The sequence below is a fragment of the Ambystoma mexicanum genome, chromosome 4q (genome assembly GCF_040938575.1).
Source record: "Ambystoma mexicanum isolate Mex_15411 chromosome 4q, UKY_AmexF1_1, whole genome shotgun sequence".
Lineage (NCBI taxonomy): Eukaryota > Metazoa > Chordata > Amphibia > Caudata > Ambystomatidae > Ambystoma > Ambystoma mexicanum.
The window spans coordinates 788,172,382-788,199,343 of record NC_090928.1 but is presented as its reverse complement, the minus strand read 5'-3'; the positions used below and the strand labels follow the sequence as shown (position 1 = coordinate 788,199,343).

General features: G+C 42.1%; 1 protein-coding gene across 1 annotated transcript in view; it reads right to left on the bottom strand.

Annotated features, from left to right (window-relative positions):
* The window catches only part of PCSK2 (proprotein convertase subtilisin/kexin type 2), a 1,398,208-nt gene that overhangs the window by 756,582 nt on the left and 614,664 nt on the right, over nucleotides 1–26,962 (bottom strand). Inside the window, exons 3-4 of the mRNA XM_069608350.1 lie at nucleotides 15,227–15,340; nucleotides 4,401–4,509 (exon numbers count right to left, since the gene is read on the bottom strand). Coding sequence (XP_069464451.1) covers nucleotides 4,401–4,509; nucleotides 15,227–15,340 — 223 coding nt within the window. The remainder of the gene's footprint in view (nucleotides 1–4,400; nucleotides 4,510–15,226; nucleotides 15,341–26,962) is intronic.

The following is a 26,962-nucleotide window of genomic DNA, read 5'->3' as shown; positions in this document are numbered from 1 at the left end:
CATGTTTTAGGAATCTTTACTTTCAATATGCTAATAGTGTGTAAGGTTCAATTTAAACCAAATCATTAAAAAAAAGATTACGGAAGCAGGGGGAGTCAGAACCTGAGGGGGGAGACAGGTTCAGGCAGAGCGTGAGGTGGGGAGATAGTGGTTGAAGGGGGAAAGGGTGCATGGCAATGAGTACACAGTGTTTGTGGAAGGGAAGATGGTGGTTGTGGAAGGGGAGATGTGGGTGAGGGGTAGGAGACATGGTTGAAGAGCGGGCGATGGTGGTTGAAGATGGGAAGACGGTACATGTGTAGGTGGTGATAATGGACAAGGAAGTGGACGGGATGATGAGGAGTAGGATGTGTCTACCAATCTTTGGAGGCTGTGGAATAGGCAGAACCACTGGAGGAGTACTTGCAGAAGGTGGGTGAGTACCATGGCCAGCTAATTGTTGAGGAGAAGGAGGAATAGGTGAGGAGGAGGGGGTACCACAGGAACAACAGGGAGGTGTATGCACAAAGGTGTAGGGGGATGAAGGACGGGGTGCAAAAGTGGAGATGGTGCTGCTTCAGGACGCTGACAATGACCAGGCTGAGCACCAGGAAGAGTAAATTGAGATGTTCCCCCTGAAGGCGGTTCAAGATGATGAGACTGGGCGACTGCACAATTGTTCGCCCATATCGAGGGGAAAGATAGGCTCAGGCTTTCCACAAGAGGGTTTATCAAGTCAAGTCAGACGACATCCCCCACACATGACATCACCACCCATCTGGTCATGATACTGAACTGGAGGCTCCGTCCAGCCTTTTAAGATGAGTAGTGGTACCCTGGAGATAGATGGGGATGCAGATTTTATTAATAAATCAATAATCAAGATGACACAAATAGTTTGGCAAAAGTTTGTCTGTTTTAATGTCAAGTATCTAAAACAGGGAGTACAACGAACATCAGCAATCGCTCGATACTCTAACTCGAACTACTTTATAAAAAAGCTGGGTTTTTATATCTATAACTGGTCAGACGTTTTGACCTCCGTCATTACCAACGTCATCCTATGTGGGAAAGTGAAAAACCTATCAGGAGGTGGGATTGGTTCTAAGTGAATAACTAAGCATAGGTTCTATATCTGTATGAAGTAACGCAGAGAGGTTGGGGCAACATCAAGTGGGGCAACTAAACCCTCCCTTCAAAATGGCCACTTTGAACGTCACTAAATGTATGACGTCCCATTGGCTACAAAGACTATAGGACCCCCAACTACATGGTCCCCTACAATTGGTTGACGACTTCTAACCCCCGTCAGTACTTTTGCTACCTATGTTAGCAGCACGCAGACTGAACAACCTGGTGCGGGTGAGCTCGTCTTTGCACCAGCTCCCGCCAATTAAACTATCATCCATCATAACCTCAATGGTCCAGTGTCAATTAGTGCTTTGAAGTTGGCCTTTATACTGTTCTCTGAGAATGTTTAAGGAGTATGGGTACCAGCCGGTTTCCGTGCATAGGTGTGATCATCTAGCTCATCCAAGTTCCCTCTATCACATGATTGGACACCATAAAATTGAGCCTTTTCGTGTATTTTATTTTATTTTCAATAATGCTCTGACGTCTTTGTTTTTGCTTGACCTCTCTGAACAGGAGCTTCTGTTCTTTCACGTTAATTGTATCCAATGTCAGCCAATTCTAGTTGGATAAGACCTTGGCTTTCTTGGCTCAGTGAACTAGTTAGCTGAACTTTTAGTCTGTTTTATTCAATTGCTTTTCTCAACTGTGACACTAAAATGAGGCCTTCTTGCTTCATTCAGAACTGCTTGTGTACGTAGTGGAAACATTCATCCTTTACTTGTCCATATGAACCTATAGAGGTATATATACATGTATATGTTGGAGCTTGCCGCTGTCTAATCTATATAAAAGCATGTGGCTAGCTTCATGAATGCTTTGCTGCTTGTGTTTCATTGCATCTGTGCATGTTTAAACCAACTATCTTCCTCAGGTCTGTGGCATAAGTCTCTTCATCTTGATCCCAAGATGTCACTTATCCTTGGTACTTCTTTGTTCCTTATAAATTGTCTGCCTCTCTGGTCCGGTTATCTTTCTATGTGGGTGTCGATTCAAATTTGTATGACATCACCATTCATCTTTGTCCTTTAATTTCTTTGTTTCTTCAGGAATCTCGTTCAAGTGGCCATCATATAGCCTTGGATGCAGGTATGGTTTCCTCAATGGGTACTTTACCTCCCATATTCTCTTGGGTACTGCACAGAGTCCATGCACTTCTCTTTGCTGGTTTACCTGTTCAGTATATGTCACATACTTTGGTTCATATGTTTCAGGTAATGTAGGCGGGGCAGTTGGAGTGGGGGTACTTGGCTTCTCCTCTACATTACTACTCTATGTTACCAGAGGGTGTCATTGATGTTACCAGAGGGTGTATTGCCAATGGAGAGGCAAGCAAAATAATGTGAAACCTTTGCCAGAAGACAGTTCATCAGGGTACCCCAATTAAGAGTGCCTTGGACACCTCTTTGGTGCAGATGCATTTCAGGATGGGGTACAATGTTATATTAAACGAGTACAGAACATCTGTCACAGGTGCAGCTAATACAGCACTCTCCTGTTGCGATGACAGTGGCAGCAAGGGAGTGTCAGATGATACACCAGCTGATCAACAGGCACACTCTTGACTCTATGGGGGTGAGGAGACAGAAGCATCAGCACAGTTGCTAACAGTGCCAGTGTTTCCACAAAAAACGTGCCTACCAGGGCCGTTGTGCCCATCAGATCAGACCCTCCTGGGCACAGAGGCTCTGGTAGGCACAGTTCTAGTCTGCTTTTCCAGAATGGGTGCCGGCATGTTGCTACCGGCACCCTTAATTCCAGACCAGCAGACTTGTAATGAGGCCCAAATTATGCTTACCCATTACGCTCTCCTGTTTCTCCTCTCTCTGTTCCTGTGATAATTGTTTGCCTCTTTTCCTTGTCTGTGTATACCCACCACTCTCTTGTGTCACTTGCTTACCCTTAAACTCATCACTGCTACCATTTAGGGCATCGTTTTGTGTATTCTTTTTCTCGTCCAGTCTCTTTATTTGCATCTTTGCAGGGGAAAACTTGTGAGGTTGCGCATGGGCAGATGGGTGCTGGAGTTTCTTCTTGTTACTTCTGGAGCGTGAGTTTCTTTATCCACCCACCCCCCATTGAAGGTATTTGCTGGGCGAAAATGTTCCTTACCAACAGCGTCTCTGGTTGTTTTCATTGTTGGAGGATGGCAGCGGAACATTATATATATGTAGCAGTCGTGCCAGTGGGGTGGTGCTTTTGCTGAGCACGGCATGCTGTGATTTCAGCATCTATGCTTGAGCCAGGTTCGGATCCAGCTACTTGCTTGTCATGTGCCGGCTCTTTTTGATGGCATTGGGAGGGTCTGCCCCTACGTAATGGGGAGCATTGTCTCATGGTGCAGGTACAGTTCCTCTTTGTATGACCTATGATGAAGCTCCTTCATACGTTACTAAAGGACAGGGCTTGTCTTAACTGTAGGCAGTGCTTTACCCGGTCCGATTTTCATGGTGCTGGCGGCCACTGGATCTCATATGTAGGTAGTCCTTTTTTAGTAATGATGGCTGTTCCACACCCCTCAATGTTGGTGCCAAACTGCATCTCTTCGGTATCAGCTACAGGTTGGCAGAGAGCTGTGAATGCCTGTTCCTCAACGAGCCTTGGCAGATGGTCGTACTCTGGCACGTTTGTGGGTGAGTCTTGTTTAGAGATCGCGGGAGTGGCGGATTGCCAGTATTGTGTTATTGTGGCGGATTCCTGTTGATGAGCCGGGATCTTTGTAAGGTCGGACATTTTCTTTTCTGCTTTTTGGTGGTCATTGTGGCCCAGGGCATACTGCCCCTGCTGTCTATGCTTGGACAACAGGGAAACCGGGAATCGGCAGAGGGTGGATGGCCCGTTTTTTTATGTTATTGTGCGGTCTCCTTCCTGTGGCCCCTTAAGGTCATCCCTCCCTTAAGTTGGTCCCCTCGAGTTCGATATACAAACACCTACTTCATCAAATACCTCACAAGTGTTCATGGTTCACAAACTGGGATTACAAAAGAATTATTATTATTTTTTTTTAACTAATTCAAGCAAAGGTCTAAGCAAAGTTGCCTTTCTGTGTATGTGAGCCTTTTATAATTTTCTTCTGGCCATGAGGATAATGGGATTGGTTTGTCATAACGCATGAATACCAGAGTTAATCTGCATATTGCCATTATCAAGTCACTCATAAATCCCGGTGTGCATATTATCTTACACACCGCTGTCTTTGTGGGTGAATTGGAAGTTACCACTGTGTGACATTTTTGGTACCAAATCTAATATTACAAACACAATTCTGTGATATCAGGAACACTTCTCACCATCATCCATAATTGCTATGGTGACTCCTTTTCCAGTAAAACCCAATTCCCAGGCTTCTGCCACATTCAAGTCAAGTCCAGGAGTTCCATCGGCTTGGCCTGTGTTGATCTAAAAAGCAATGTATACAATGAAGAACGATTAAAACAAATAATGCATGGTAAGCATGTAAAACTATTGTTGTGTGTGTTCCAATGAACATGATTCGCACTGTGTGGCCACAATATCGACAATGATACTAGGAGGCAATAGATTAGAAGTCAACACAATCCAACAATAATGGATTGTGAGAATCAAGTTCTCTGCAAAATCAAAATCAACATTTGGGGCACACAGAAAGCTATAAACTGCTGTGGGAAATATCAATGGCACACATGGGCACTTTATAGAACCTCTGTTTAGTTGATTTGGCTAAAGTGTGACTTTATGGATTTTGAGGACTCTCTAAATACATGTCATTAGATACATCGAAAAAGTGATTCTTTCAATGACTAGGGCAACACATGTCCCAATTCTTTATTGTAGGTCCCTGCGCCACTGATAAAGTGTATTTGCACACCCAAGCTACATTAGCAATATTGTGATTATGCCATTTACTTTTGGAAAGTAAAAATGGTCTTATTTGACACCAGCTACCTGTGTAACTTTCCAAAGTATTTTAAGTCTTGAGTACTCTGCATGGGGTGAATATGTGCAGTACGTCAGCAACTGTAAGGTCACATATGACCTATCACTATAGGAAAATTTCAGCCACAGGGATTGTGTAGTTATTTTTAATTTGGACTCTGTATAGTATGCCGAGTTTTTAAGATTCCAATAACGTTGCCGCTGTTCAAGGAAAATGCACAAGGTCTTTCAAGAAAATCCTACATCCAACCCTAATCGTTTTTAAAAGGTTCCTGAAGTTCCATCCAGGAAGTATAATGTTATATAAGTTATGCGGTGGAATTGTTGTATGTATTTAAACCAACCTCCACAAAACCCTGGCATATTAACCCATGTTCATGCTCTGCCTGGCATGGTGGAAATCAGTTGAACATCATATTAATATAATAAAAGGCCAGATGTAAGTTTTTCCGATGCAGTCATGCGCAGTAGAGACTTGCCGCTTCACCTGTTGTTGCTGGTAGAGGGAGCTGTTGTATAAGGAAAGAGTGGTCCTACTGTGTTACTGAAAACCTACTGTATCTGTATCCCACTGATAATGTTGTATGACAATGACAATATTACACTACTGTTTATATTTGTAATCCTTTATTCAAATACACCACATAATGTATTACCACTCTAAAAATGTCTTTCTTTATGCACTTTGGCCGTGTACACAGGCTTTTCCAATGTTTTTTTTTTTCATAAAACAATAAAATGTGGACCAAAAGTTGTATCATTATTTCATCCATTTGGTTCTTGGACAGTCTACGAACCAACTTGAATCCCAGAGGTTGCATGGCTTTAATAAGGCTGAGAAATGTGTTGCCTTCTGTATCCTGCACAGCGAAGCCTTTTGAAATGGGCATGTAGCACATTCCTTATGTCTGCCCTAACCCTGTAGAATGCAAGGGCATGCCCCAAAGTGGCTGAACTATGGTAGTAGCATACACAGACATGAGTAGGCCTGAGGCTGCAAGCATACAGGGCTAAGCACATTGTTGACCATTGACAAATTTGGAGTGGCGTTGGGCCATAGGAAAAGGCAATTTTGAGAGGTCTATATCCTTGCCCCCCATTCATAATAATAGGCAAACTTACACCTTGACAAGCTTGCAAGTCATACTGAATTCCGAATATGCACTTCTGTGGACTGGAAGTTCTAGTTAGTTGCCAGTACCCCAGGATACTCTCAAATTCACCTGAACTCTCTCCTCCGTAGTAGTCACTAATCTATGGGATACATATTGTGTAATTAGTTACAGGCATTGGGTGTACTCTTCTGCCTCCATCCAACTCTGAGATGTTCAAGTCCATAGAGGTCACTGACTCAAATATCATCTAGGGTATGTCATGTGATGTAATGGGTCAGTGGCATTATCTCCTCCCTGCCAATCACAAACATATGGCCCACACATGTTTATCCAGCTATCTTATAAAAACCAAGGTCTGTTGTACCCACAGTAAAAAAGTTTTTTTTTTTTTTAAATTAACTATTTATTTCTGTTGGTACAGCCTGACCTCCAAATCCTGTGTTTGTTCTATTTTTCATTAACTTAGACTTCCATCTGTATTTTTGGGATTCTGTTGTGAAGGTGTTCTTCTCCCCCTGGGATATATAATTGTAATGATCTTAATGTTGACATTTATGATACCTGATTTTTACTCACATGAAACCGTTAAATGACAACGATTTTGCTTCTTGCTATATCTGAATGTTAAGAGGTCAACACTCGTGGAAATTGTTCTGCTCTAGCCATGGACTGCGGAAGAAATAATGTTTTCATGATGTTCATAGAGAAAACACTGTGCAGTACCTATAGAAATGTCAATTTGATATAGAGGTTTGATTAACACCAATTGGAAAATGACGCCTATTAAGTGGGAGTGTGAATTCGTCTGTTCAAATAAATAACATGTGTTCTTCAAGAATAGGTTCTGATGTACAACACCGTTATTTTGCACAAGGTGTATTCAAAACTTCAAATCACTAATGTAAGCCAGTGCATGGATCTTTACGGTGAGTAGAAATAATGGAGGAACTTGACAATATAATGTCATCTGGCAGAAGGTTCACAGAGCCAAGTGTCAGGTCCATTTGAGAAAACTGTGAATGAAATATTACATTTAACAACAGCCAATTGCACACTGTTTGGAATCTAGGCAAGGCTACCTTCAGAGACTACTTCTGCATGACCATAGATCCATAGGCAATAGACTTAAGTATGAACACACAAATCAAATCAGACATCAGATATTATTCAACAAAAAGTGATTTCCGTACCTAGCTGACCCCATTGATGTTCTAGAGCAATTCATAGAAACCAATGAATCCTTGAGATTCATATTATTCGAGGCACAGAGAAGGAAATCAATGTAGGGGAAATCTATTTAAGCAATAGAACCCGAGCGACGGGGGCATTACCGACTCAGGTAATGCCCCGGGGCCCATAGCTAAGGACCCGAGAGAAGCGAGGGCCTTACCGAAGGCCCCAGGGCATTACCAGAGTCAGTAATGCCTCCGCTGCGAGCGTTTTATTGCTATTAGTATCCCAGCCCGCAAAATTTGCGTGACCGGGGTACTAAAAGCAATTTTTTTCTGTCCCGAAACGCTGCAGCGTTTCAACGCTGCAGCGTTTTGGGACAGAAAAAAAAACGACCAAGAAAATGGCCACCGCCATGGAAAGGGAAAACGGAGTCCGTTTTCCCTTTCCATGGCGGCCATCGGGAGCAGACGCGCTGGGAACACAAGTGTTCCCAGCGCGTCTGCTCCCGGAAAAGGATAAAAAAAAAGGTAAGTGGGGTTGGGAGGGCGGGAATGGGACTGGGGGGGGGGAGTACCTGCATCCCTGTCGGGGGACGAGTGAAGACCCCAGCCGTGTGGAGGCGCAGAGCGGGGATGGCCCCGCTCAAAGTCTCCACACGGCTGGAGGCTTTCCTCGTCCCCCGCCGGGGACGCAGGATCAAGAAGGTAAGTTGGGGGGGCGGGTGTGAGGGAGGGGAAAAATTAAAAAAAAAAAAAAAGACTTACCCGAGTCCCCGGCAGGGGGCGAAGGCAGCCTCTCAGCCGTGGGGAGGCTCGGTGCAGGGATGGCCCCGCTTCGAGCCTCCTCATTGGCTGAGGGGCTGCCATGCCCCCCGCCGGGGACAAAGGCCATGGAATCCTGACGGAGGGATTCCCGGCCGGGTAGGGACCTGGCGAGAGCCAATCAGAATGCTTGTTGCATTCTGATTGTCTCTCGCCGGGGTAGTAATTTATAAAAGCAGACACGGCTGATTCAGTCCTCACCCTTAAGATGAAAAAGCAGAGATAGAAGACAATAATTAAGTATGAAAAATCATCAGCACGAGTTAGTGGGAAGCCTAAATGTAAAAGTTCATGCATTTAGAGTCTGCTATAAAACCATCTGAATCTGTTAGTGGTTGGTTAACTCCTCTTCCTCTTTTGTACTTCAAGTGAATACACTGCCCCAGAGCACACACAGACACCCCTAATTTCCTGCGAAAAATATTCCCACGTTATACCACAGAAGGTAAAGGGTTACATAACCAGTCCTGTAGCCGATGGCAGAAGAAGCCTCAAGAACCAGTTATTAATATCTGGACAAATATGTGCGGCTCTATCTAGGTTTGATACATGAAAGCATGTAGGCATGGTCTGTAGATACAATCTGTATTGCCTTGGTCTGTAGGCATAATTTGAATTGTATATATTTTGTTAGGTTGGCTCTTTCGTTTGATCAGCTTCCACTGTACCAAATAAGAGTATGAATAATAATATACATTAACATGTTCAGATGCATAAGACACATATACACATTTGCAGATTAATTTTCAAATGTTTTAGAGTCTGCTTCTGCTTGGTTTAAATCATTTATAATATTTTAGTATTACCGTGGATAGCCACATTTTGTTTTTATGGAGAACCACACAATTGAATGTATCTGTCCTTAATTCTCTACAAACTGGACTAGTGTAATTGTATATACACTGGAACCTCGACAATTAGCTCACTAAGCCAGTTAGAATATCCCATAATAAGACCAATAGGCTGATACTTGGCCTCAGCACAAGAGGACACATCACAACAGAATTTATGGTCCAGGCGGATAGCTCAGGGGGAACAAGTTTGTGTTGGAATCAAAACATCAAAGAGCATCACAGGTTTAAATCCTGGTCCTGTGCTTATTTATTTTATTTATTTATTAAAAATGTTCTAACAGACTGCATGCCAAGGGCCCCAGAGCGCACATAAAGACGCACAGAACAAACGTAGGACACAGGTGGACGGGTGCATTAGAGTACCGATCAGTCAGATGCAAGGTGATTGATAAAACAGAGGAGTCATTCGTGAGGAGGTTGAAGAGGTAGGTCTTCAACCTTTTCTTAAACTCGGTTGACATTTCTGTGGTTCTGAGGATGTTAGGAAGGGCATTCCAAGCACCTGGCCCTTGTATGTCAAGGATGCAACCCCGGGCCTTTACCATCCTAAACCTAGGCTGCACATGTTTGAAATGATCCTTGGATCTGAGAGTGCATGAAGGTACATAGGCCTTTAAGCGGTCCATGAGATATTTTGCCGATATATTTCACACACACTTATGCGTAAGTGTAAAAATCTATGTGTGACTCTATGTTTCACAGGGAGCCAGTGAAGATCCCGCCTGAAGTCTGTTATGTGAGCATGTTTGGATAGGCCAGAGATGGCACAGGCATCTCCATTCTGAGAGATCTGCAGTGCGGATAGGTTGGACTGGGAGCATCCGCTGAGGAGACTGTTAAAATAGTCAAGGCAGGAATTGACAAAGGCAGAGGCCAAGATGGACACATTATTGTGTGACACAAATGGCCGGATATTGCAGAGCAGCTTATTGATGAGGCCACAAGAGGATTGAATCTGGGAGACATGCTGGTTGGTTGTCAGTTCGGCGTCCAGTGTGACACCGAAGGTCTTCACCTTATTGGCCACAGGGATAACAGTATGCAAGATAGTAAAACTGATATACTCCAGAGGTAAGGTTTCAAATTTGGGGCCAGAGGCTTCGATTTGTAGTTTGGTCCTTTTAGTGTTGAGGGCCAAGCCGTTAGTTGCCATCCAATCGTAAACAGTGGAATAGATAGTATTTTCATTCAGTAGGTCCTGGGCGTACACGCCTGAGAGTGTCATGACGACCTGGTGTCATTGGCGTAATTAGTATAGAGGACACCCTGGCCATCCAGAATTGTCAAGAAGGGGATAATAAATACGTTAAACAAAGAAGGCGAAATACAGGACCCCTGAGGGACGTCACATGTGATAGGTGCTGATCTAGAGCAGGCCTCGCTGATTGCCACTCTAGCATTGCATGGGTCAAGAAAGAAGGTGACCCATTGTGAAGCCAAGCTAGAGTATCCTACTATAGATTGCAATCTGTCCACCAATAGAGCAGGATCCACCAGATCAAATGCGGCAGATAAGTCGAGATGCATTTAGAGTGCAGGTTGGCCATGCTCGACAATATTCAACAGGTTTGCTTTAACGTCCAGCATGGCAGTCTCAATGCCATGTCTGGCTCTGAAGCCTGTCTGACGTATTCCAAGAAAATTGTTCTGTTCAATGAAACTCTGAAATTGTAAGTATGCAACCTTGTGCATAGTTTTGAGAAGAAATGGGACATTGGTTATGGGGTGATAGTTTTCCACAGACATGGGAATAAGGTTGTCTTTCTTCAAGAGCGGGGTGATCCATGCCTCCTTAAGGAAGAGTGGCACAGACCCCTCAGCAAATGAAAGGTTAATTAATTTAGTCACCCAAGGACACGGGCAATCAATACAGCCAATAAAAAGTCCAGATGGGCAGGTATCCTCCCGGCATGAGGTGGGTCTCATGTTGGAGACAATCTGGGAAATAGCGGTCTCAGTGTTAGGTGTAAATTGAAATGTTGGTTTGTTAGAGATTATTGGGGATTTAAGTTTGTTAGAGACTATTGGGGATTTAGGTTCAAGAGGGTCAGATGAGGAGTCTCTCACCAAGTTGCGTAAGTTCCTAGTATTCTGAATGGAGCTTTGGATTCTTTCACCGCAGTTACCACCATCACCTTCAAATAGTTTTGAAGCTACTTGATGGATTTAGACCAAACCAAAACGGTAATATATGCAAAGCTTTTTGCCCAACTTGCATCTCATTTGGATGCAAATCTCTGTAGTGGTTTTTGCTCTAAGGGTGTTCAATGGAAGTATCATTTTTCTCTATGAGAAAATGAACAGCATAGGTCAAAACCGCTTTTTATTGTTTTCAACATTTCCTGTTTGGAGAGGCCAATTCTGGAAAAATTTGTTTGAAATGTTCATCCAAATCCGTCCAGCAAGTTAAACGTTATTAGAAACAGTTATTAGACACATAATTTCTTACACTTTCATACAATTAAATACACTGGAAATAGGTTTTATCTTAACTATAGGGTGGTCACTGATTCCCTATACAATGTGACATTACCAATGGAATTAATTATCAATAATATCAGAGATGCAAACACACTTACAGAGACCGATGGGTACGGTTTTTGGCAATGCTTCAGGTACAGTAAACACACCAGGATCCAGACACAACTAACACACGTACAGTACCCAATGGGTTTTTCTACAGGCCATGCTCTAGCTAGAGTAAACCAACTGAGACTATACTGAGGAGGCCGAGTGGGTTAGCCTGGGAAATGTGTACACACGCGCAATGATCATTAAGCATGGCCTGACCCCGGGCATAGTGACCATCCCCACAAAGCCTTGGGCCATTCCCTATCGTCAGTGTGCCTCAAGCATGTGTTTCAGCCATGGTCTGTGCACATTGTTCCAGAGCCGTAGCCATGATTGGCTAACAGGTGGGTCTGGAAGCTAATATAGTCGGTCCTACTGCAGTGACATTAACATCAGTAAATGCACACACAGCACTGCTGAGTGGGCATTTACAGATTTTGGGTGGGCCTTGCCCGCAATGGCTCTATCCTGTCTATGCCTCTACACACCTGCCTGCTTCTCAATATAAATCCAGTTAATTCAAATCGTATTGCACCATATTTCCACAAGATGTCACTAACATTTTTGTGCAGTTCTATCTAATGATGTATAGTTATTAACATGTGTAACAGTGCCCTTATTTATTGTACTATTTATTACTGTTTTCTCCTTTGCTCTGCACTTTCCACTTCTCCCCCCTCGCATGCACTTTTCCCCTCTCCCATGCACTTGCGCGTTCTCATTGTCACTGGGCCTAGTAAGATCGTTGTTTTTCTACTCCCTTGCTTCCCGTCCCTTGTCTGGTTGTGCTTGTGTATATATATGAGCGCGATATAAATAAAAATAAATATCAATATCAACAGAAATTAAAAGGGAAATGTTTATTTTGATGCCAACCCTTATCACGTGTCCCTTCCTGGACAGTCTACACAAAATAAGGGATCCTGACCTAAAATCCCTGGTCCTTCAGGTAAAGTAGACAGAAAAAAAACATAAAGTGGGCCTGTGGATAGGGGGTGACACGACTATCTCAATACATTCAATACATTCTACACATTTTATTCAATAAATCCAATATAAAAATAATGATACATTGTATGTTAAACAATTCTAAAAATTCCAATTACTTCTCATAACCACATTTCTGCAATAACTCATACTCAAACGCTCTCTGTCCCTCATTCATGCAACCACTCATAAAACCTCAACAGCTTATTATTTTTAAGTTTAATTGCTGTTATATGTTACACTTCTATACACTTTTATACAACAAGTACTTTTTTAACATATACTTCTGACCCTGTCCTTGGTAACGGTGTCATATACAGTTTGTTATAATTCACAAACAGTTCATGTAGTCGACAAGTGTTTCGGTCATGGGACACTCAATACTGCCCCTTTCTTCTAAAGACCTTCCTCAGGAAATAAGACAAAAAATATAGATGTCTTGCCTCTCATGGACTGTAGTAAGCCAAATCAAATCCCTGTGTTTCAACTTCAGAGATGTAGAAAGATGTAGCGGATTAGAATCCTCACTGGTACCTAGTATGCTATTTAGGCAGGTCACAACCCCATCAGAGGTCCGTGATCTGTCCCAAAGTGTCATGCACTCTATATGCTTATGTTCCAACAACCTTCTATGCCAGATATGCAACCTCTGCCACTGTAATCTCCCACGAGACCCAAACAGCCAGACAGTTGAGTAGTTTGTGCACCAATATGTTTCTTATATGCACTGTGATTGTGTCATACAGTGGAGTCTTTATGCTCTCCTTCTTCGACAAATCGATAACGGATGGAGAAACAAACATAACCGCATGGAGGTGCTTATGAAGAAATTGAAGTTTTTACAATTCTGGTTAGTGAAATCAGAAGCCAAAATTTATTTGAAGAAGGAGAGCGTAAAGACTCCACTGTACAAAGCAATCACAGTGAATATAAGAAACATATTGGTGCACAAACTACCCAACTGTCTGGGTCTTGTGGGGGAGTACAGTGGCAGAGGTTGCATATTTTGCATAGAAGGTTGTTGGAACATAAGCATCTAGTGTGCAATTTAAACATGTGTACATAGTCAAAATCACAGATTCTGTACTATGTATAGAGCAAACACAAAAACATATTTATTTATTTTTATTTATTGGTTATTTGGAATGCGCAGTATACAACAAAATCGTGTTTTAGGCACATCACGACAAGGGGGGATTAGGGAATGGGGAAGTGGGGCTAAAATAAAAATAAAAACATTCTTAAAAGAGTCGAAACGTGCAAGTGCTGAAGCATGAGAGCAGGGTGAGTGGGGAGGAGGTGAGGTGCAGAAAGGGGATAAAGGGGAACAGGACTGATTATGCTCTGGCTTCATAATTATTTCACATCTCAATACCATCTTTATGGATGAGACTTTAATTGGACAGCAATCTGCCATTTTCTAGAATAAAATGTTCTTACGTGACAGCATATTTAGATGTACGTCTTGCCAGAAATTCAACTAAAAGAACAGATAATAATTCAGATCTTGCAACAGTTCCAATTTAATTCAAAATATGATTAAGAAAGAATCATCATTGTTTTAATTCTTGCAGAGCCTCTTGTCACGATCACCAGCAAACTCTGATAAAGCAGGACCTAAGTCAAGGAGGATAACTTGAAAGCCCCCAAGCCTCCCTGAAGTCATTGTACATGCTTTTTGCATGTGCTTACTGATCAATGATAGTAACTACTTACACTGGGAATTGTGATTCCTAGTTTGTCATCCAATGTCAAGTGTAGGCCTTGTGGAAACATTGTGCATCTAAGGAATTTTGGATCATTAACCTTAATGGCCTTCGTCCAAGGCAGGGGTTTATTATCAATCTGCCCAGGTTAGCGACAGACAAACCAGTCTATCCTGACAATAGCACAGCATGCCCCATCCATGCTTGCCAACATTTGTTCTATTGAAACAACAATCTATTGATGAATCCAAGTTGGTCCTCACTATTCCCATTTCACAGCATGCTAGTGAGTGACTCGCCTTTCCCCTCACTCATTACCTAAAGGAAGCGGGCTCCTGGTGTGAGCCAGGCCATAGTGATGCTTCAAGCTCTTGTCATGGACGTTTACATGGACTGTGGTGTGGTAATCAATGATGATTTGTGATCAATTAGGCAGTCGACCTCAAAAGTCTTCTAGAGGATTGCATATGTTCCAAAGTGCACATGCTTATTTTCTTTACAAAAATTTGCAAGACTTTGCTGACTCTCAAAAGTGGGCCCGTTCATCTCCTTCATCGGGTGTGGTATATTTCAACTTTGACTCCATGGGCATTTTAGTTGAATCCAGACATGGACATTTGGTCAATATCCTTTGGTGTTAGCAGATGTATTATTACTACAGAAATAATGAGATTCTTACTCTTAAGGTATATCAGCAATGTGGAGGAATTCCCAAGAAAACTAGCGCTAGCAATGGAACTCTAAATAATACAGCAAGAGAAAAGTGCAATTAAACCTGATAGTGGGCAGAGAACATATGTCATAACATGCTGTCACCATATGACTCTGCTAATGTAGTCATCCACCTAGCGCAATACACAATCCTCTTCTTCTTTGGGAATGCATTTGTTGATATAAAGGTTTGTGCCAAAGTGTGTTACATTTCCTTGCTACCACAAATTATTTGAAACACATATAAAAAAGGATCTACTTACCAAATACCACTGTTTTGAAAATAATGGATCATTCATGTTAATTTCAATCTCATTTATATCTCTGTAACCCCTTTTCTTTCTGCCAAAGCCCTCCTGCTGCGATACTTTCTTGACCTAGAAAGAATATAATGTGTTGGTGTTAGTCAATGAGTTCATTATATACATGTGTAGCAAGTTTTCTATTGTGGACATTCCTTCATTTGTCTAGCACAAAAGATATCAGTATTTTATTGAAAATGTAATCATGGAATGAAGGGTAACTTTACCAGATTCGATTTACCCTGGTGTGATTCCTTTTTGCTTAATGAGTGTGTTTTGCTACTTTCACTTAAAAAACTGCAATAAATTGGCAGACTGCATGACTGCTTTGCATCCACTTTCATTTCCATGTGTCTTCATGGATGGGAGAAATTCAATCAGAAAAGTAACTTAAAAAGGTAAACAAGCATATATAATCTAACCCCTCCTAACATTCACAATCATGCAGCCTGGATTTTTCCTCCACAAACCTCACTGCAGCACCCCCCTCCATCCTATTGTCCTGCTTCTGAGACCCTGAAAGAAGACTCACTGGTTATTCCCCATTTTCATTTGGCGACTTAGGAATATAAACAACTTCTTTGGGGCATCCCTTTGCCTGGGTGTGTTGAGCAAAGAGTAGACAGAGCTACTGGAAAGAGTACATGTCTTTCTGCATATGTTTCTGTGTCACCTTTTCACCTCCCACTAGGTGCCACAGACATGACACAGCACACACATTCCTTCTACACACAAACCACTAAACCACACACATGTACAGTGACAACCTTTCACATATACTAATATTCTCCTGAGCTGCCACTCTGTATCTGGACACTCTTGTCAAGTTCTAGTCACCACACACCACTGACATGCTCTTCCTCATAGAGACAAGGCAGAACAAGCACCAGCAACCCATCATTGAGACACACTGCCAAGACACTCCCTCATCCACCGCCGCAAAGATCACCCACACAAAACAGGGGGAGGAATTACTATTATATATAATGTCTCACTCTCATTCAACAACCCCACTCAGCCACCATTTACATCATTTGAAGCCCTCTCAGCTGCTTCCCAACATCACAGTCATAACCCAAATTCATATACTTCATTTATCACCCTCATCAAACAATCCCAACGTCCAATCTGAATAGTCCATCTTCAGAACAAACAACAATAGCTCACCCCTCACCAGAATCTAGCTTGGTGATGTGAAACCTGATAATTCCCACCTAGACAACACTCTATACTGGACAGCATCATCACACAATTCGCACCCAACACATCACCTAATCCACACAAACATGATTCTTGGAAGACCCTTGACTTCCTGATTTCTTGCAAAAATATGGATTGTGTGCACAATCAAATCTGGGTATAATGGTCAGTCCACTTTCCCACCCTGTTACAGCTCACTATCCCACAAAGCAACCCCTCGCCCAACACACATCCCTTGCCTCCCTCCCAGGAAAAATAACTGCATCACTAACACAGCTCTGACACCACCAATAGCATGCCCATTTGCCAAACACATACCCCACCTTACTCCTCAACAATTTGATCACCCAGGCACTCGACAAAATGCCCCCTCACAAAAAATAAATGAAAGTAAAACTCACAAGAACCACCAAAGGCATGGATTAATTACTCCCTCCTCACCATCAAACAAGAGACCAGACACCTTGAAAGAGCATGACAGATGAACCAATGCCCCTCCCCAGGAAACCCCTCAAAGACTGATGATCCAAAAAATATATAACCATATGCTGCACCCAAGATGCCCACTACAGCCAAGAGATTCAATCCATTTCTAACCATACACAGAAATGTTTCTAAATCTTCTAGTCTTTCTCAAATCTGCCATCAACTCCTAGCATTCACCCATTCAATTGAATATGCAACTTCCTCATGTCCAAAAACTCCACAACACACCTCATCCCATTCCCCACTATGAAACCCTCCAACAGATGTGATCCATTTCACCCCCTCACCTAGAACATCCTCATCTCCTTCCCATTCAAAATAAAACCATCTCTGTTCCTGTATGATGCATTCCCAGCTCAGACCACATTTAATTACACTGCCACCATGGCTCAATATTATCAACTATCAAACAGTGTGATTCCCCCTGCAATCAAAATAGGACTCATCTTCCCAGACCTCAAGAAACCAACACTCAGCTCCACACTCCCTGAATATTACTGACCCATCACAATTCGGCCAATCCTCAAGAGAATCAAGGAGCGCTTCAACACAGCCAACTCCAACAGCACATCACCAGCAACAACCTTTTCAATCCATTCCAATTACTCCCACACACACAGCCACAGTACCTAGACTGCAACCCTTCACATCCTGGATGACTTTCACAACATCACTGACACAGGACACACCATTTGCCACACAATACTTCTAAACATCCTATCCACACAATGAAACATGCAGGTAGTGTTCTCAAGTGGTTTACTTCCTCACTGATAGGACACATTTTTTCTCCATGCTCCCCTATTGATCAAATCCTACCCCAGTCAAGTACTATAAACCATAGGAATCTTCCCTATCTCTCCTCCTATTGAACCAATATGTTGAAACTCTATGTCAAACCCTTGACTGCAACAACATCCACTTTCTCCAAAATGTGGATGAAAAACAAATATATTTAGATCTCCACCTCCTCAGAATCACTCCCTCAGAAACTGTTTTTCCATCATCATCACTTGGATGGCCAACCACTTCCTAAAACTCACCCCATCCAAAATGAAATACCCCATCATAAGACACTAACAAAAAATTACCAGCTGGAAGGAAGATCGCACCATAGACAACCCATATATCTTCCACATCACACCAGTGAAGTTTCTTACCTTCACCAAATACCCTCTGTTATCCTCCACAGCCCCCATAGGTGCTGTCAGTAAAATATGCAACCTACACCTATGCCTCCTTCTCATGATAAGACACAACCTGCCCGTTGATGAGTTCTATGCCATGGCATTGGCACTCATCTAATCCAAGCTGGTCTACATAAACACAATACTTACTGGACCTTCCAACAACACCTTCCCTTCCATGAAAAGGTTGCACAATGCAGCAGTAAGACTAGTTCTGCACTTACCCAAACAATCATATCTCACTCCTCCTCTCGCCTAGCTCCGCTGGCACCTTTAGTCCAGAGAATTGCTTGCAATGGACTCTATAATTTACAAGGTCATCCACCTCAAAAACCTATCTTATCCATATCTTTGACTCCACTCTATCCTTCTTCTCTCACATTTCAGACATCGCTAAAAAATCTAACTATCAGCTTCAACTCCTCAGAGGTACTCTACCTTTTCTCACTTTTCCCCATAGACTCACTGTCTCAGGAGCTGTGATTCTCTCCAGGCTGGACTATTGCAACAGCCTCTTCCTTAACCTCCCTTCTTCTGCCCTTTGCCCTCTGCAAATCATCCAGAACAGAACTGCAAGACGTATCCTTGGCCTCAAGCCCAGGGACCACATCTATCTGGCACTGAAATCCCTCCACTTGCTCCCCATGGTGGCAAGGATTAAATTGAAGACCCTTTGCCTTGTTCACAAGGCTTTCTGGGGCCTGGAACCTACCCACCTGCAACACAGCCTACTTAAGTACTGTCCCTCACAAGCCCTCTGCTCATCTACCTCCAACTGTCTGCGAGTGAGCCAGTTCTCCAAGGAGAGAGTTGGGGGAGATCCTTGTCCTCAGCAGAGGCCTCCCTCTGGAATAGCCTCCCTGCCACCCTCAGTCTTGAGCCGGAACTCCTTAATTTCTGGAAACTCCTCAAGACTTTACCCTTTGCCTCTTCCTTCTCTTTACCTCTAGCCTGCTAACCCAGTTCTATATTTTTCTCTCTCTCCCTCCTCTTCCTTACATCATGCTGACTGGCCATTGGTTGTACCTCGGAGTCTTAGTGGTCCCTGCACCCCTGCCAGCCTCCTTTGCACTTGCCACAGGGCCCTACACTGCACCCACACTCAATGCACTTGTGAAATTAACCTTATAGAGTGGCTCTATCTGCACTTACCCCAGTCTCAACTGACCGGGTGCACTTGATCCCCCCTGTGACCCTCTTTGCACTTCCTCAATCATTACACACCATGCCTGAAGATCGTATGTCTGTTCTCCCTTGTCTTCACCCATTAATTGCACTGTTAAAACTGCAGAATCTCTGCCAGGCCTATTTGCTTTCTCCCTAACTGTTAAATGCATTTTTTACTCGCTTACTCTGCCTGTCCAGACTATCATTGTCTCAGAATTTCAAGGGCTCTGAGCGACTGCTTGATGTTTCTCATCTTCCCACCGTCCTGAGCGCTTTGAAATGCTTGCCTGTGTATAGGCACTATACAAATAAACAATGCCATACCATAGCATACCACAATGAAACTGTTCACCTACTGAAACACCAGACAAACCAATCAAAATCCCCTACACATTCAACTCTGCAAACTAACCTTCACACAAAAACAGGCTTTCAACCATGGGCACAGGCAAGCCTGGAACATCCACCCTACATCTGCAATCTACCATCCATCATCACCTTCCAAATAATCCTAAAGATCTGCCTGTTTCCTCCCATCTAATGCAGCCAGACCTCCTCCCTATGTATAATATATCCTGCTATCCCTATTGTATTCTGAAAAACATTGTAACTTCCTTATCACTTCCACCATATGAACCTTGAAAAAACACTCCATGTCAATCTGGGTAAGGCCAGCTCTGAATACACATTTTCAATATCATAAAATAAATATAATGTCTTGTCAAAAAAAAAAAATAGAAAGCATACAGTGAGGTTTTGATGTACCTGCACATGTTTGCAAGGCTGATGTTTAGGAAATTCTACTGTCCTCTCAGTGAGGTATATAGGCACAAATCATGACCCATGCGAGATGTAAGTAATTCTCAAGCAGACCAACTTTGAAAATATTTCATAGAATTTTTGTAATCGGTTGCCCTGATAATATCATTTAGCACTCCAATCATGTGGAGGTCCTTGAAAAGATACTTGTAGATTTACATTGATCTGAGTTGTGGATGATAATGGGTTGTCCGAGGAAATGCCTACTTTGTTCAAACAGCTCATTTAAGAGCTTGTCCTATCCTTCACAAAATATACTTTCAAGCAATAATTTCTACTGCAGAGCAAACATATTGTGAAACTAAATACCTTTTATTGTCTATGAAAGCAGAAAGTAATTAGTAGAAGAGTTTTGTTGTATGTATTTGTAAAGTCGAAAATGCACACAAAATAGCTAGATCCAGACCATGTTGAGACGATAAAAGGAACACAACTAGATGTGCTATGGTGTGTTGCCAATCTACATTTTTGCCTTTGATATTAAATTGTTGAATTCAAGACAACTCGCTCTAAACCCTGTTTACAATCAACATATGGTAAAGTGAATGTGCCTATAGCAATGACATACATACAGAAGATTCTAATGAGGAATTCAAACTGAACTACAAACTAAACACAACAGAATAGTGTGACAAAGTAAAAACGGTATAATGGTATATGAATGCTTTGCTCAGCCCTGTAACTATGGAACCCGGGACATTACTTGAAGCGGTAATGCCCCCCCTGACCCTCCGCTCTGGGTTTATTGCTTAATTACATTTATGTTTAACTATTTTTTGATTTATGCAGCAAGGACTATTGTGTTTTTTTGGCTTTGCGTTCCTGCTCTACTTTGTAAACCTCTTGCTTATCACTTGAGGTGATATGGTAATGTGATGCAGACACATCCTTAAACAAAATTAAGAACGTTTTTCGTAATGACGTCAATGCCATTTTATTATCACCTTGGTTACTTGTCACCTTGCTGGTCAATGGATACTGTGCATTGACTGCATGGGAGTGAGTTTTGCGCAAAACAAGCTTTGTGGCTTTAGCCATAGTAAAAGCCTTTTTTATGTGTTTAGTTTGATTTGGTTACACAAATAACCTTACACATATACAAAAAGTCAATAACAAATTACAAATTCATAAAATAACATGGTCAAGGTTTAACACAACACAGAACATTTAGTTATGAATACATTGAAATTCAGAATCCTCCAGCGAAATGTTCTTAAGAATGTAGAAAGAGATATCCTATAACTTCTAAGGGTAGAATTTATATTATGAAAGTCGTTTAGCTGTACTCCTCCTTTGCAACAATATAAAATGAGAAATAAGATTAGAATATGGTCAAATTCTTCAAAACATTTTAAACAGGAATTATTAAAAGATCAAAAGGGCAATGCTTCATAGGCCGGAGGGAACTGTAGCTGGTTGTTTTCTTGAATGGTTCAAGAGACGCATACCTTGGCAGAACTCTCAAAGATTTATCCAAGGGGGAGAAAGTTGTATGAACTTTCAGTTTACAAATAGACTCTATAATGTTGATCCAATCACTTTGATACATAAGTTGTTTTATCCTAAGGGGATTTCCACAGAGCTCACCATGTGTGTAGTTTATGTTGTTTGAAAGAGATTATGTTCAATTAAAACATGTAATGATGGGTCCAGTGGTCAGGTCCTGAATCTCCCCCATAATATGCGTGTATTGAGAATCAGTCATTACGTGCAGTCAATTTTCTTTTATACAAAATTAAGATTTTCCAGTTTAGGTATCCCCTCATCAAAGTAATACACAGTTCATATCGCTCAATAAGATTGGTAATGAGTTTGGTAAACCCAATGTTTATTCAGATTACCAATTCAATTAAATTCCATTTGATGCTATCAGATAAAATAAAGATTTCCTGGCCATACAGTGTAAAGGGAATTACCTTCAATTTGTAGAATTCCATTAGCAGAGTCATAGTAAATCTACATTAATTATAATGAGTTCTCCTAATCTGCACTTCTAAGTGATTGAAGTTGGTCTTTAATCTAGTCAACCATGTGGTGTCTAAAACAAATCCCAAACAGATGATTTGCTTAGAGAAGACAATAGGTGTTCTGTCATTATACCTGGAATAGCCATAGGACTTTTAAGAATATGGCGAAAATCGAATAATAGTGGTTTTCCTCTGAATGATCTTTAATTCATTCTCCAGCATGTAGTTTTCAACTGCTCTTATTACATTTTGGAGACCCCTCTGGGTACTATCCGGAAGGATTGTGTCATCTCCATATGATAACCACTGTATAGGTAAGTCCCTGAGGCTCGAAGTTACAAGTCTGTGCGCTAATAGAGCATCTCACATATCTGCAAGATATAAAATGTATTGACAAGGAGCCAAAATGCAGCCTTGACACAATCCTCTGTGGGCGTCAATATTTCCCAAAAGGCTTACTTGCCTATTCAATCGAATTTGATATGATAGGTTATTTAGTTTATTTTTTTTTATTTTTTTTATTTGATATGGATAATACAATCATCCTTTCAAATATACAAAAGACAGATACAAATGTGTACTAAAAGAAAAATATAACAACAACTTTACACTTTAAAAACAAAAGATTTATGAACATAAACATATTATGCTAGATCATCAATCAATGCATAAAGGATAAAGCACACAATGAACATTGTTAGCAATACTTCATCAATAGGAGAATTAAAATATTTGATTTCATTCTTGTTACTTGTTCTGATTAAACTAATGCCTGGTGCATTTATGACAAAAGATCAAAATGATCAAAAAAGATCAAAAAGAGTAGAAGAAAAAAGAATAATCTTAGGACTGCAAGAAGAGTTACATAAACCCTTCATCGGAAAGACATTTGGGAAAGATTGCATCTAGATAGTGCATGATTGCCACCCCCATCCCAAGATCGGGGTTATTAGTTATGTTGCACCAAACATCATCCATTGACGTATGGTTATATCTGTCAAGTGGCATTTTTTTAAATGGGTTATCCTTTGATTGATTAACATTAGGCAATATAAGATACAATGTTCTAAAGTTTCTTTTGTGTCTTATTTGAGCAAAAGCGCCAATAGTTCAGTTCTTTCCGAATTAGGTTTCATCTGGCAATGACCTCTGTTGTTGGCCAGAGATTTTAACGAAACCTAAGAAATTGATGTCTGATATAAGGACACGGACATCCTAATAAGTAAGACGCTGTTACATGCAGTGCTTTGTTTCCAAAAACTTGAATGTCAAAATACTTATATTTTAGGCGTAACCTTCGATTTTCTATCCAATCGTAGAGGTACAGTTTTTGCTTCGCTCGTACTGGATTGAATAATATCAAGTCCAGCGAGATGGATGCATCAGATAAAGTGTCCAGAACTAAATTGCACCAGGTCTTGGTGTACACATGATCCTGTGCCAGGAGGTGTTGTGCCATGATGCTCAGCAATCCTCCAGAGGCAATACCCAAGATTGATTTTCTAAAGAAGGCGCACATCCTCCATTTAATTTGGGATTCTAAGGATGGAATTCCCAGGTCATATCGTATTAATGGTAAAAGCGTGCTCTTGGGCAGATGTAACAATTGTTTCCAGAATCTGGCTTCCAAGACTGGCCACCAATTAGATTTTTTAGGCAGCATGGTTTCAAAGCCGTAATTTATGGTAGGGATCACTTTCTGCTATGATAGGTTATTAATAACACGCTTAGTACCCAGAGGTTCATAAGCATAGACCCAGGGATCGAACCTGGGTTGCTCCGTGTCGTTTTGCTTTCAAGGCCAGCACGTTGCCCTTGAGCTATCCTCCCGGAGGAGAACAATGCCTTCATGAAGAATTGTAAGGATAGCAAGGAGATGCCATTTCCTCAACTTCTCCCACACAAGGATACAATTGACAGTGTCAGTGGTCTGGGAGAAGTCAATGGCTGCTAGAAATACTGATCCTTTCACCCAAGCCTTTTCTTGGAGACAGCTCATCAAAGCATGTGTCTTTCCTGGGAAAGGGGTGTGACCTGCGCGAAGATAGGAACTGCCCCTCTGAGGGCAGGGCGAGGTCCAGTGCTAGTTTAGACAGGCTCTGCCAGGCCACAGGAAATCACATTGGGGTGTTAACTAACAGAGACTCTTTGATGTAAGGAGGCAGAGCAAGGTGTGAGAGTAGAGTATCCAGGGCGAGGGGGTCCAACATCTTACAATTCTTAGGGCTCCCAAATGTGCTTTCCTGCTCCTTTTTTCCTGCAAATAAAGCACTCTGGGTCTGACATCACCAGACAGAAGATTCTAAACACAGCAGCCTGGCTTCAACCGACTACAGAAGGCTAGATGGGAATGAATATATGGGGGCCTTTGCCTATATAATGGGAGCTGCGGGTGCTCCCCTTATTTAATTCCTCTTTGGTCACTTGAAAAACAAGGTTAAGTCTGGCACTCTGTTGGTGGTGCCATCTGCCGCAAAGTCCTCTTCAAAAGAAGTAAAGACAGAGGCCTTCAAGAAAAGCACAAGTCTCTTCCCCTAACAATCCCAATGGAAAATTCAGTATTAGCTACTGGCTAGGCAAGACCTACGGCAGCTGAGACCACTGATGCCCAGGAACATGTTCGCTAGAGGTAACAGAACCCTGCCAAGTCCTCTCTACACACCTTTCTGGTTGGGAAATACAGAAACAAGATCTTACCTTTGTCGTTGGAGACTCTAGACAGGGCCTTCGGGCAACCCAACAATCAAGGACCACCCAGGGGTTTTCAGTTTAATTAAAGTTTTGCATTTGTATGGAATCTTGATTAGACAATTCCTTGATTTTGGTATCACACTACCATTGCTGTTAGGATGCTTCTGTACTAGCCCCTACTGGAGAGTATATCCTGCCCTCGGCCTGGAATACGTTAAAAGGTGACAGAGGTATACCATTTAGGTTGGGTCGGTTACACCTTTCTGATTGGGATCACTGCTTGTTTAGTAGCTATGTGGGGATGAGTAGGCATTTTAGTCACTACTCATACCTGTACTCTTCTATTGTAGAGCAGTAGTAATTTCGTCACAATGTGCATATATCATTTTCGTGGAATTTGCTTTATTGATTTGGAGATATGCACATTGTTGACAGCAAAATATCCTTAGTGTTAGGTAACTCCAGGAGATCCATTTGCTGTGCAGCAGAAACCCACGACTCCATTTGGTGAGATTAGAACATGCAATCTGTTATAAAAAAAAAGCTATGCAATGTATTAGCACGTATCATCCCAGAAGCAGCCATGCAAATATTGCTTTACAAGCACGACATACACAGAGTAATCAAAGACTGGTTTTCACGTATTTTTTATGGCAGGCGCTACTTCCTCTTTCTGCATCTAATATTGGAGTACAGCAAATCGGGCTACATGCTGGGTAATTAATAAAGGCTGCACAATTCCAGCAGAGATGAAAAGCAGCAGTCTCTGCTGCTGACATCTCCGTTGGAGCCAATCAACATTTTCTGCTTCTTAGAAACCACTGCCATTTTATGAATATACCCAAATGCTGCTAGGCAACAGTCGCAGTTGCCCTATGAAGTACCGTTCTGGAGGGCTGTGTGGTAGTGAAGCGCACCCATTGGGAAAGACCCCAATGTAGAATGCGCAGCTTCTTGTATACATCTGCATCGTGTTTTATAGAAAAGCGCTCATAATAAGAACAAAGTCCGTCAGAAAAAATAAGAATAAGCAGCTGCTGAAAAATTAAAGAAGGCTGTTCAGCTCCTGACAAAGCTAGTCTGTATGGTAGGCACACGGATTTAACATGTAGATTGGCAGGATCTATATATGAAAAAATGCTGTAACACGTTTGCACTCGTCTTTTGCTAAACCAGCCACTTCTTTTATGCGACAGTGCATCTGGTGCCGACGATTCCAACAAATTGCTATGACCGCCCTGCTCTGGCGGCAGCCAAAACTCTAGGAGTATACATAGACTCCACGCTCTCTATGTCATGGCAAGTTAGCGCAATTGACTCAACGGCCGCACTAACAACAAAAATCATGAACGCAGTCAAACCTTACCTCTCATCCAAAAATTGCCTGTCCACAGCCTGAGCTACAGTGGGAGCCAGACTTGACTACTGCAACGTCCTGTTCCTAGGTACATCTTCCAAAAACATGAAGACACTCCAAACCACACAAAACAATGCCCTGAGAGCGGCCCTCAGCATCCCCAAGAGAGAGCACATCTCCCAGGCAGGACGGGACGCCCACTGGCTCCCAGTTAAAGAGCGCATTCTCTTTGAAGCCCCCTCCATCAGACACTCCTGCCTATATCACAAAGCACCTCCATACCTATCAGAAACCATTCACTGTGCCACCTCTAAGAGACCTAAGCAGACTCAGCTCGAAATCCCATCCTTTAAAAGATCCAAAGCAGGAGGCTCCAGCTTTGCCGTCCTAGCACCGAAAAATTGGAAGGAGACATCCAACACAGTATTCCGCAAGGCACTGAAAACACAACTCTTTCACTAGCCCCGCCACCTCCTCCTTCTGTATGTACCCGACTCCTGCTCCACCTTCTTGCACCAGTGACTGCATTACCACTGTATCACAATATGATATGTATGCCTTACTGTATCACAGCATGGTTTGATTGCCTAACTGTTGTATGATATGACTGCCTTCCCACAGTATGTAAACTGTTGTTCAACTAAGCAAGTATTCTGTAACAGCGCCAGGATGCCCCCGGGCCGTTGAGCGCTTTATAAATTCAAATAAATAAATACAATAAATCTGAGGGGAGTGATATATACGGCTACCAGGTGCCCAGAAGTGTTTGCAACCATATACATTTGAATTGAAAAAAACGGTGTATGTTGTTATGCCAGGATTT